Source organism: Chironomus tepperi, unplaced genomic scaffold (assembly GCF_022539635.2).
Source record: "Chironomus tepperi strain 1889 unplaced genomic scaffold, CSIRO-AGI_Ctep_v1 contig_161, whole genome shotgun sequence".
Lineage (NCBI taxonomy): Eukaryota > Metazoa > Arthropoda > Insecta > Diptera > Chironomidae > Chironomus > Chironomus tepperi.
In genome coordinates this window covers 870100-883845 of record NW_027226283.1, presented here as the reverse complement: position 1 = coordinate 883845, position 13746 = coordinate 870100, and the positions used below count along the sequence as shown (strand labels likewise).

The 13746-nt window shown below is 31.0% G+C and overlaps 1 protein-coding gene across 2 annotated transcripts; it reads right to left on the bottom strand.

Annotated features, from left to right (window-relative positions):
• Positions 1 to 11: 11 nt before the first annotated feature.
• LOC139088065 (nose resistant to fluoxetine protein 6) lies at positions 12 to 7686 on the bottom strand. 2 transcript variants are annotated; one of them, XM_070637088.1, is made up of 10 exons: positions 7516 to 7686; positions 3465 to 3718; positions 3225 to 3403; positions 2884 to 3164; positions 2526 to 2817; positions 2264 to 2462; positions 1998 to 2208; positions 1771 to 1934; positions 1296 to 1613; positions 12 to 1092 (listed from the first exon to the last, which is right to left on the bottom strand). In XM_070637088.1, the coding sequence occupies exons 1-10, from the start codon at positions 7565 to 7567 to the stop codon at positions 946 to 948; spliced, it is 2097 nt and encodes a 698-aa protein (XP_070493189.1). In that variant the 5' UTR covers positions 7568 to 7686; the 3' UTR covers positions 12 to 945. The 2 variants fall into 2 exon arrangements, with proteins under 2 accessions (XP_070493189.1, XP_070493190.1); XM_070637089.1 differs by lacking the exon at positions 7516 to 7686 and adding an exon at positions 4164 to 4318.
• Positions 7687 to 13746: the final 6060 nt, after the last annotated feature.

The window sequence follows — 13746 nt, the reverse complement described above, 5'->3', positions numbered from 1 at the left end:
TTATTTTCAAGGTCCAAATTAAATCATAAATTTACAACAGAACAGACTATACTCATTAATTTTTTGATATAGCTTAATCTTCATGTTAACAAATTCCTGATGATTACTCCAAAAAAAACTGCATCTTCATTATGAAATTCGGTTCCGCAACATTCTGTTGCTTAATTTAGGTTTTATAGAAAATGCTTAACAATTTTTTTGGTTATTCATTTCATATACTACTGAGTATGATTTTTAAATAAAACTTAGAAGTAACTGATTGATTTTTATTCATCATTACTTTTTGCTGTTGTCATGGTCGCCATTAATTACATTTTTATTTTATTGCTATTTTTTGTCATTTCAAGGAGGATTTAATGACATCTATTAAAAGTTCAGAAGGAAATTTAGACCCCGATGACTCAGACAACAGTACTCCCTAACATACGAGCAAACACTCAATGAATACCTTAAGGTATCAATTAGCATGCTCACGTACCAAGTGAGTTATACTCAATGAGCATCTTATGGTACCTAGTGAACATACTAATTGGTACCGTAAGGTGCTAATTGAACATATCTGGTACCTAGTGAGCAAGCTAATTGATGCAGTAAGGTGCTAATTGAACATATGCTCGAATGTTAGGGACTGCCTTAACTTACAAATTAAACAAGAATTTTTAAAAATTATGGGATAAAATTAATTCATGGTATATGACTTCGGACACTTTTATCACAATATATCTATATTTATTGTATTTTAAATTATTAAATTGACTCTGGCTTAATATTTTAATATTAAATTTTCAAATGAAAGAACCATTGAGAATGCAATAGTTAAAAAGTGCAACCGATTAAATAACATAAAATATAATAAAAGTCAGGGAGTCTTCGCTTTGAATAAATTCAATTTTACTGGTTCTAGAAATTATTCAAAGCATAGACTCCCTGTATTCAGAAAAGTTTCTATGATGCAGTGTCCTTATAAATTATATTACTCTTTTTATTTGGTACCAAAATCTTCAACATAGTTACGACTGGTGCTTCAAATGCTAATGAAACTATGAATGATAGAAGGTATGATGCAACAGTTTGTCCCATGAATATTGTCATCTGTATGGACATAAAAATAAAATAAGTACTTAGATATTTTAATTCATTAATTTGATGAAATATGAAAAATGATTGATGGATGTAATGTCATCAGTGTCATCAGAAGTTAATTATGATAATTAAGGCCAAAAACATTATTTTGTCATGAATAAAGGTAGTTTCAAAATAGAATTCATCAATAAGTATATTAAGTAACAACTTACCACTGAGTTGACGCCCATATGAATTGGTGCATCATTGATTAATGCAAATGCTCGAATAATTATAGGATGTACTAAGTATGCGCAATAGGTAACTCTAGAGAAGGGATATAGACATGTTGCTGATAAAAATTTATTAAGAACGCCTCCATGACCAGTTGAGCATGCAATAACAATCCATGCGAGTGCCATCGCCCATGCAGAATGACTTAGTGAACTATATGCTGCAGCACTAAATTTCGAGAGCTCGACTTTGAATAATCCGTAGAGTAAATACAAAAGTGTGCCAATTGAAAAAGTCCATCCAGTAACAAGTTGAGCCTTGAGAACAAACATTAATTACAATACAATCATGAAAATTATTGTTGGAATCTTGTACATATCATGACTTAATTATCGATTAATTTACGAATATCAATGTTGATGAACTTGAAAATCAACAGATACGCAAAGTTCATGTTATGCATGCACTAATTACCTTTGTGAACTTAATTTTGCAGTTGGTTTTGAAAAGAATCCATCCCACAACCATTCCGACCAAATAAGGACCAATTCTTGTCCAAGGCTTATCGTATATTTTATCGAATAAAGCTAAAGGATCATCCGTATTGGGAATGTGATTGTTTCTATAAGCAATGACACCTATAAAAAGATTAATAGCACATTAATGACTGCAATGAAAGTCATTTTAGTTTTAAGAAATACCTGTTGTAATCCATGCTGACAAAAGAAAAACAGTTAAGGTTGTAGCAGCAAATTTGAAATGCTTAATAGCTATAATTAGTATGATGGCTCCAATAATGTAAAACTGAGTATCATTTGCTAAATACCAACTCCAAAGCATGCACATGTCTTGGACAGGGAATAATGTGTTGATATAAAGGACGTTTCTCCACCAATATTTAGGGCAATTAATCTGCAAATTAGAACAATTAATTCAGCATGTCCTATACTTAATAAAAGTACCTTACATGATCGTGTGTTGGTGGCTCAAAGACTGAATTGCTGGCAAAATATTTCATCGTTACTGTAACAAGTCCCATTGTGTAAATATATGGAGCTGTGAGTCTTATGAATCGGTAACAAACTAATCCTCCAAAATGCATAGCACCTGACGTAAATTCATTAACTCCCTTTGATAATTTATCCAGATTTCCTTTAGCATTCGATCTATAAAAACCACATGTCTCATTATATTAATAGCTTTAAATGACTTAATAATAAGAATACAACCTGAAGTATATAAATGACACCAAAAATCCACTTATGAAGAAGAATGTGTCAACACTGAATGCTCCATTGGTAATTGTTTGAAAAAAGAATCCCTGCTCGACAACTTTTCTCAATTCCATATTGTTTGAGTATTTGAAGGCAATAATGCATGTGTGTCCAAGAATAATCCATACCATAGAAAAGGCCCGGATTCCATGAATACAGGATATTGTATCGCTACCAACTTCTCGGTCACAAATTGCTTTGAAATTTGTAACCAATGAGAATGATAAGAGAAGCTCCTCGTAAATTGCTGTAATGTAAATAGACATACACGTGCTGTACAAATTAATCAATAACATTATTTTCGTTTACATACGCAATTTATCTTCATCGACAGTACTTGGTTCAGCCGCTAAATTCTCATCAGAATTATTATTGTTTATTCCTGAAGGAATTCCAATTCCAACGCAATTGCTCTTACTTTTATCAGTAATTGCTGATGTTAAGTCATAAGTCGTACAATTCAACCCTGAAGAATCTGAATGTAAATCTTTCGAATAGGATTTAGCTTGCCGTCTCTGCTTGGCTTTTTTTCTCAGTAAAATATCATAAGCTGTACCCCATACAATAAATATACCAACAACAAGTGTGACTGTACTGTAAATATTTGAGAAAAATTATATAGATAAAGTAAACAGATCTGTTTCTCGTACTTACAGCATTGTAATAAATGTCGAATCTTTCCACAGTGTAAATCCATCAGCATTTGGTATTCTGACATCATCTAACTTTATAAATTTCGTCTCATTTGAGTCCCTTGCAGAATCAGCTATTTTAATAATGTCGTCCTTTTCACATGATGTCGGTAGACAAACACCCACATGAATAGTTCGAGGCTAAGTATAGGATCAAAATGTTAAGTCCAAATGAAGCAATAAGAAAGAAATCAATACTCACATTTGGTGCTATATCAACCTCACTAAGAATTACTCTCAGTACACTGAACCTCGGTAAAAATGGCGGGTTTTCATGTTTCATTTGTACATGTGCTGTATTGCCATTTATGAATGTCAGACCTACATTTGATGATTGCTTTCTGTAATGGTGATTTTCATCATGCTTGTAAATACTACGACAGAGGGCCATTGAACCCATCCAATAATTATTGCCCCAAAAATATCCTGATGAGAAGCCACTCGATGCATCATCCACTGAAATTGTTTTAGTTTGTAAGTTTAAACGTCCATTAAAAAATGTGATTGATGACTATAAATTTTTCACAGAATTGAATTTCTTAAAGTCGCTACTCTCATCCGTCTTAATGATATAGGTGTTAATTATTGAGTTATCGGCCGCAGAAAACACTAGTCCAGAGTGTCAGTTTGTACATAAATTAAGGGAATGCTTAATGCATGAGAACAAGATGAAATTGAAGCTCTGTCTAGCATTGAACTAACGAACGGATCAGAAGCATGAAGTATAGCGAGAAATATAGGGAACTAGAGCTACAAGATTACCTTATGAATGAAATATTGGTAGAACGGATTCGAGAACATCACGGCATGCCATAGAGCAGTGTTGTTTAAACTGAGTAACCATGAATTTTTTGGAAATCTCATAAACAACATGTCGTGTGCGGCTTCAATCGTGGCTTACCACCAAGATGTGCGATGACGTAAAAAAAAGTTTGGAAAACCATGCAACAGAACAGTGGTGGGCAACATGTGTGTCATGAACTTTATTCTGTCGTGTCTTTCCAACAACGTGTGTCGTGACGCAAGAAATTTTTGACCACATTGCCATAGACGATCGAAAATTGTATTCTCGAATAATTTATCATAGCCAATATGAAATATTTTACGAATTATGTGTATGTACACAATGAACTGTTCCAGACGGTAGTAACGTTGATAAATAAATACAAAAAAGGAATTCAAATTATAATGAAGATTATGTGTTGCTCTTCGATGGACGACGTTTGTGACCACCGAGATTATTTTTTAAAGTAAATATAGTCAATCAATAATAGCTTTAGAAGAGACTGCCATAAAGGTTTGAGAAATATTTTTCAAGTTTACGAATGTGAATCATTAAAGGCAGGTAAATGCGAGTTCAATGCGATCATTTATGAGTGTTTTTACCTTTCATTGCTTCTCTTATTTGCCATTTATTCGCATACAAGCACCAATGATAAGGAAAACTTTTACTTCATCGTGCCTTAATTCATATTTTTTTTGGCAAAATTAAAATTGTAAACTTTCAAAATATAATTAAGTAATGATAAAAATGCCGCGCAATACCTCATTGATAAATTCTTTTACTTTGCGAGCATGTGTGGTAGTGCCAAAGAGAAGAGAGAGTGAGAGCAATTGACTTGTTTCTTCTTTACTTTGCAGATTACATGATCTTTTTTACTATATTAAATAATTATATAATGAATGTGCAAGTAATGATGTTATTTATTAACTTTCTCCATCCAGCGTCTGGAGCACACGTCTGATAACATTGACCGCAGACAATAAAGTTTCAAAATATACTGTTAATTGGATAATGAACGAATTTTGCAGGAATATAATACGATCGAATTATTTTGTTCAAATTTCTGCATACTTTTTAAATCATTACATTTTGCACAACGTTCGTTCACATGATGTGTGACAGTATTAATAGCCAGGCAACAATTTCACAAGTGAAATTAATTTCATAATACTTATTTCATAAATTTATTTACCAGTGAGCAGTAAGCAAGCATGAAATTAAAACATGAACTCATAATTTTGATTCTCATTATGCAAACGGTGAGTTTAAGATTGGCTATATGATATATCATTCGGCAATTAGAGTAGTAAGTGTGTCAATTGTATTAAAAGATTTTCTTGCACATTTGTTGTTTACACTTGCTGATTCACTTTGGGGAGATTGTAATGTGCTAAATGATTATACAGCAATACTCTCGAGTTTCGGTCAGTTGCAAATGCTATTTGTTGCACATATGGAACTACTAAAAATTTTGATGCATTTATTTATGAAATCTCAATTGAGCATGACGATGATCCACTTTATAAATAACTTTATTATGAAATTCCTTAGATTTCTTAATTGATGATTCAATTAATAAATTAGTTTAAGTAACTGACGTTCGAAAACAGACCTTAATGTCAGCATACACGTCTAGTCTAAAATTAAATTACTAGTTCGTGATTAATGGGTTTACACCTGTTTGCTAGAAATTTTGTTATCTATTAATAGACAGTTGTTATGTTTAAATAGATGAATCATAAAATTGTATGCTAAGCTACTGTCGGAACCAATTAACTTATCCAGAAAATTCCAGACTCATAATTGCACGAATGTTCCATTTCGTATGATTTCTTTGTGACTTACTTGTTTTTACTTTTTGTTGTTTGACTTATGGGAAAAAGAAGGAACTAGATCTATACAAATGTAGAGGCGATTCGGAGATCTACCAGCTAGAGAGGTTGGCAATGTAAAACGACTTAAACTGAATAGGATTCCTTGAACTGGCAAAAGTTCATGAAGAAGAGAACCAAAAAATTCATGAGAGGAAGCTGTTGATAAAGACAGTGCTCCATTTGTTATTGTTAATTGGCAAATGGTGATCAGCAATAAAGCGAGTTTCAGTTGCCATCTAAGGGAGGCCATGGATTACAGTTGATCCATGATTACAATTGAGGGACAAGGGGCATAAACAGACTGAAATCCCGGGTAAATAACCTGTATTGAATGTTTGTTTGAAACACTTTGAAATTCACAACAAATTTAACAACTTTCCAACAAGGATAGGCACAAGCCCAATAATATGATGCAAAACTTTGAAGCACGTCTCATGTAACTTTTTGGCATCAGAAACATTTTTACAATCTTCAAACAAACATATGATGAGACGTATGACGTATTTTCTCCACACACAATTTAGGTCAAATTTGTTTTGTCCAATCGAATATCCAAACAACAACAATATTTAAAGCTTTACTTGACAGAATTCGATCAGCAAAAATTTTCATAATATCAATAACTATCTGTGCTTAACGACGCACAAGTGTACACCCAATAATTTAAATTACTTTAATAGTTTATGATAAAGTTGACCCGGACAGCACAATCTGCTCACTATCCATAACAGGCAAAGAGCATGCTCACTTTAAATATACTAGATGAGCTTGCCCGTGAGTATTGCTCTCACCTAACTCAGTTCTTAAGAGCACGCTATTTGCCTGCTAATGTATGGCACATTGGTAACACGCGAAGTTGCCCTGACGTCACCATGAAGGTTGATTTCGATTTATTTTTACGACGATAAATGCGTTTTGCCGCATTGCTCAGCTCGAGGTGAGAATCATTTTTCTAGAGTGCAAAATGTACAATTTCAAGAATTGTTGAATATGCGTGTTACGCGTCAATCACCGCGATCGCTGTACTAATTCAAATAAGTTACATGTTTATTACTTCAAAAGTTGAGTAATTTAATGATTTATTTTCGATTTTGCAAAAAAAAAATCATTCGAAAGAAATTTAAAACCAGTTTTATGGTCAGTGTTGTTCATGCATAAATATTTACGCATAATTTTGTATATCAATGCATATATTTCAACTTGAAACTGTGTGAACTTCTGCTATTTGTGTGTTATCTGTGATAATCTTGATGCTGTTTAGGTTTCATTCCCTATACATTCATTGAACTTTCCTGTTAATTATTTCAACAGTCTAGAAGAGTTGAATTCAATGACATATTTCCAATATTCACTAATTTAGACAGTTTTGTAATATGTTTTGCGCACATCGTAATATTTCCCATAATTATGCATCATTAAATCCAAAAAAATCATACGCGAGTATTAAGAAAGTTACTAACACAGTTCCACGTAATTTTTTATGTAATCTCGAATGTGTAATAATTTTCATTCATTTCCGTTTCTTTGAAATTCGCTCATTTATCTCTTCATCACTTGCACTTGAGTTAATTTTGCTTTAAAGGATTCACACTTACTTTTTATTGCCCAGGTCTTTTTTATTTGTAGACCATCCAAATATTGCATCATATCGAATGCACATTTTCGATTAATTTTATCGTTAATTGTAATCCAGTTCCTTCCAATTATTTCAACATTGAAAACATTTAAAATATTCTCAATACTTGTAAGATTTGAATAATCCCTTATTAAACTTATTTGAGTATAATTAGAATTTTCATCATATTCATCATTTCCATAACTTTGACTTTTCACACATGATATTAAGAATAATGTGAGCAAAACTTTTTTTAATTCCATATTAATTATTTTTTTATCACAATATTTTTAAATTTTATTAATTAACTTAAATATTATTATTATTATTTAAACTTTTAATTGTACGATCTATATCATGATTATTGCACTTATCAATTGAGTAATTTATGTAATAATAAAAAAATATTTTTTTGTTTATATATTTGGAATATTTTAAGTACGTGATGTTTATTAGCCCAGTTTCAACAAGCAACTAGCGTATAAGTCTTTAATTTCCTACTTGGCCGAATGAAAGTTTTTTACTAGCCAGTAGTATAGTACTAGCAAGACAACGACAATGTTGAGTCTGGGAGTAATGTGTGCTGTGTCTATAGCAAATCATGATGATGATGATGGATTTAAAGTAAATATTAAACATTTTTCGATATGCAGACATGTATAAGAAAGTTTCAATGTATTTGGAAATAAGCAATTTTACAGGCCCGACTGTTAATGTAAATTCATAGACAAAACGTGGAGAAATCGAAACCCACCGTATGCATGTATAGTAGCTGTTGTTAACTTTCGTTTTCAATGGATTTTCTGAAGATATTTTTCCTTCACGTAAATGTGTTGGAATTGCAATTACTTTTTGCTCTTTGTTCTTAATATGCATTGATAAATGCATTAAAATTACTGATTAGTTGCATCACAAAATGCAAATGAATTTTTTAGTAAGCAGTTACAAGCATCTTTAATATTCGTTACAGTTTGACCATGAAAATTTTCATTCTCAATTCTTAATTTTTGAATATTGCGTCTTATGATCTCCTAACGGATAGGCAACATGTGTTGAAAAACATCTGCATCTTTTTTCCATATGAGGGCGCTAAGTAAACCACAATGTGAGAATAAGATGAAACAGCATTTCAGATATTGATTCAATTAATTAGTTGTCATTTATTTTCCCGCTGATAATCAATAATTTTTCTAAATAAAAATCGAAATTTTTGGTCATTTATGATTATGAAGGGGTTGTTAAAATTAAAAACTTTTATAAATACAAGTTCCTTTTTAATCTCAGTCAATCAATCTTCCTGTTCATTTACGATGATATCTAGCATGCAGTCATCAGAAGAGGAATATGCTGGATCGTATTTTATAAATAGAAAATTATTTATTTTTGGAATATCTAAACAAAACCCGAGCGACATAAATGATGATAATTTTATGACCATATGACCATGCTTATGGCTTCAATTTGCCATCCACATGGATACGGAAAAGCAACCATTAACTGTTCTCAAATTTGTATTAGTTGTAAATAATTTAGTGAAAACGCAGCTTAAAGAGAGGCTCCCCTTGAAGACTACAGACGCATCCCACTTTAAATTGTAGGTTTAGGTAGGAGCCGGAGATCTGGCGAATACTCTATTACTTCGCAAATGAGTGGATGCAATTTAATTTAAGATCATTTCAATTCTTTCGAAAATATAAAGCTCAAGCTTACAAAACATTTGCTTATTCATTTTATGTGATTCCAAAGATTTCGAGTTAAACTTTATTGCATTCATTTTATAGATAAACTGTTATAAGGAATTTCGGATGATTTCGGTACATAAAGGATTTATACATGCACACTAATTTTTTAAAAGCTGTGTAAGCAATTTTATTATATCGAAAACATGCCTGCAATATAAAATTTGATTTTATGCTTTATTTTTATTATTTTCTCTCAGAAAAGGGTTTTACGGATAGTTTGAATCATATTCCAAGCACAATCAGAAAAAATCAATATGATTATGATTCTATAACAGTACAACACATATAATACATTCTCAGAATATATATTTTATTTCATCTCTCACCGGAAAAAAGTCAGGATAAGCGTTTATAAGAATTTGTGAAAAATAACAATTTTCCTATTTTGTGTGCAAATTTTTTATCCTCAATTTTATATCCAAATCATTTTTTCCTTCTTCCTTTTCTGATGACTTTCTATTGAATTTTCCGATTTCCACAAAATTACATAATTCTTGCAGGCCCTTTTAGGCTTATCAAGAGATTTGAAATTCATACATTTTTTTGGTTGAAGTCAACATTGTTTTTGAGTTGTTCGTAAACGATGCCTTTAGGATATGTGTAACTGTCTCGAGATGCACGCTGCAGCCAATTTGAGTTCAATTAGCATACACAGTCGACAAATTACTAACACTTAGGGTCTTGTTCTCGAGAGAATCCTTAATTACACGCCTCTTTGAAGTTTTGTCATTGACATAACGATGTACCGGAACAGACAAAAATCATGCCCAAGAGTATGTTCACAAAATGAGCATGAGGACGCCCATAAGCACACTCATCTTGGTATGCTCTTTGTCTTTGTTAGGGTTAGCGGTTTTCACTCAGTTGTGTGGCACTTAAAACATTAATCCGATCGGCACTCATTGAAATGTTCTGGCAAATCTGGTTGTTTTCGCCAAGTGGCTGCCATTTGGTTCTTAGTATACCACCTCGTCGCCATGGTGGCAACATTTCAATATGTGCCGATCGGGTATATCTCATTTTTTGTGAACATAAATAAATGACGCAAAAGTTAGCCCGTAACTTTATGAGATTGAAAAATTAAAAAGGAGAAAACTGAGCGTACTCTACCTTACGGAATTTTGTATGATATTGCAAATAATAGTAAACATTAGTGAATAATAAGGCATTAAAGAAATGCTTCTGTACCAAGAAAATTCAATTGAAAGTACAATTTTAACAATTTTTTTCAGTGTTTCTTGAAAATTCAAATTTTTGGCCGCTAACAGCAACATTTTTGTATGCGAGTTAATTGCCCGAGCGACATAAGTGAAGAAGGCTCCACCACGGAGCTTTTAAGGCTTCGCTTAAATCCTGTTATTATGATTCATTTGTGTCGTTCAAGTTCCTTAAAAGTTATAAAAAAATTCTAGCTAAATTACAACGTTAATTCAAATCGTTCAAATTTGACAATCCTTTGCGGACATTAAAATTAAAGCATGTAATTAAAATAAATTAAACAAAATTAATTTACAAAGAAGAACAACAACAAAAATTGTGTATATAATGTAAAAAGAAGAGAATTAAGAAGCAAAGAAGTAATAAAAATCGTTTATAAAACATTAAAAAACATTATTTAAAGATATCAAGCGAGAAAACTTTTACATTTTTTTCTTTCAGAACCTGTATTGTGAAATGCGAGTCTCTCGTGATAAAAATCATACGCAAAATTACAAGTTGAATTGTGTTTTATTACATCTTCTTATTGTGAAAAACCCCCTTTAATATTTATTTTCAACGATGTATCTCGGGAGAGTTAACACGTCATCAAATATTAATCCAATTGTAGTAAATGAAATTTGTGAACAGATTTTTTTCCTATTATAAATATTATTATGTGTGTCCCTCTACTAATAAATTAATATATGTTTTTAAAATAGATGTGGTTAACGATTGAGAATATTTGTGGGTGAATGAAAATAATTAGATTTGGGTTAACTTGTAAGATAACATTATGTATGTATGATGATGTCAAGAATTAACCGATGTTTTAAAAACGAATGAAGAAGTGTGTTGACATTACGTGACATGAAATTTGATATTCTTCAATCGATAAGTGTATATGAATTCTTTTTTTTGTGTCTACACTCATAAATAAAGATTTAATTACTGTCGCTGATAACATTGTGATCTTTGCTTTCATAAAGTTTCAATATCTCTAACAAGTATGTCCAAATAAATTAATATATGTTGTGAATTTCACACAAATAAATTGAAAAACGAACGATTCTTCATCTTTATTTAATTTTCAAGCTTGATATTTCTTTTTATTGTGCTGGGTATGCTTGACATTCATATTTATTCATTCTCATGTTCTCAAAGTTTCGCTCATCTGCTTGACTAATCATTCGTTTGTCTCATCGGTCATGTATTAGTCTCTTCATATGACTGTCTTTCCGTCCATCTAACAGATAAACTTCTTTTATGTAATTTTCTCAAATCAGGAATATTAAATCGATTATTTTTTAGTCTATTAAAGTTTAGTAGATAATGGAATAATGAACTGGACAATTAATAAATGAAACTTATCTTTTGATTTACTTTCAATTTCCACAAAATTTTTGAACAGATTTCCAAAAATGTTAAATTCTCACTTGAGATTTTATGTATTATTAAGTTTATTTATTTGTCAACGTAACCGTCCATAAATATTCTTTTTGTACATAAAATTAGTAATACATTTCATATTGACTTTTGATGATGTAGGATAATACAATTTTCATAACAAGGTTTCAAATAAATTTAGCCTCTCATTTCGATCTCCAATTGACGTAACGTAATTGAAGTGTTAATCATCAATGCTTATTTATTAATAAATTTAATTAAAGACTTCACACAGATTTAATTTAATAACAACGATGTTTATTCTTCAGTGTTCAGATACAGACTAGGTAAATGTTTATATGAAGGGGACTAACAACTTTAAAAGGGAGAATCAACTTATTGTAGTTGCAAATACAATTTGAATATTGAACGACAGTTGACATATTTTCAACATTTCTGCAACAATTCTGTTGCTAAGAGCTTCAATTTGATTTCGTACATTAACAGAAATTGTGCAAAAGTTCTCAAATATGTCTAATACTTTTTCAGTTCTTGACAAGGTTATTTGCACGACTTCATGATACTTTTTTTTAATTCAGCTGCTTAATCTTATTTTTTTGTCTTTCATAAATTTATTGTGTAATCAAAATTTTCGCTTCATATCTGTGACAATACCGCAGTATAATTATTTAATAATTTATTCAACCATTCTGATCAAGAAAAATGCGTTTCCATTTACCGTACTCGAAAATACCTTTACTGGTAATTTATTTTAATAATGTTTGATTACATCAAATGTTATTCATGAAATTTTATTCATTTTCTCTCTGTCATGATCTCTGCTTCATATTAAAAAAAACTTCTCGTTGTGATTACCGAGGAAACTGAATATGTTGCATCGCTGAGAAAAGTTTATTGAGGAGGGAAAAAATCAATATTTTTCATTGCTCATATTTTCATGCTCTCTTTATTCCGCCACCATTTATGCGATGTTCTTTTGGGTTTTCGAAGTTCTTCCTTTATATTAAAATAAAGTGTCTTTCTTATTTAAGGATGCTGTAAGATATGGAAATAAGAAAATGGGGAGAATTTCGTGAATATTAGTACATCTTTTGGTACGTTTGTTCATGCTGAGTCATTTTCATTTTAAATTGCGTTATCACTTTTTCAATGACTGATTTCTCAAAAATTATTCATTGAGTATTGATTTGAATTAATAATACTGACATCGACTCAATAAATATACATGAAAAAATTTGAGAATGGGAATTTCAGGCAGAAATTTATTCTCTTTTTGAAGATATTGAAATAAGGAACTTGCTAATAAAATTGAATAATTTGTTCGAGAATTTCCTTGAAAAGATGTTCGGAGTGGACGTTAACCAACTGGACATTAACTTATCATTAACTATTTATAACGTAACTTTGTCTATTCGGGTCTTAATTTTGCAAAATTCATCGACATTCTGGATATTTATGACAAATTGAGTTAAGAACAACGAAAACGTTTAATTCATTTTAGGCTTGAATTCATAACAATAATCAAGACATTAAGAGTTTGTAAAAGATTTTCATATAACTTGGTTGTTAAGAATTTTTCATATTTTGAAGAAATTTGGACTAATTAATCTAGATCAAATCATGCAGAAAGGTTTTGTAAGATTGAATAATTCGAACTAATGCTAAATTTCACATAGAAGAGCAAAACAGCAATCAAATTCAACTTGACTTTCGCTGAAATTGAACTTGGGTCGTTAGGATCAATTGATCAAAACTCAAATCCAATTTGTGATCCATCATAATTTTTAGTAAGGTGAATTTTAATTCAAATTTAGGCTTTTATTGGAAGTATTAGATTCTCTGAAACATTTCTGCGTGATTCGATT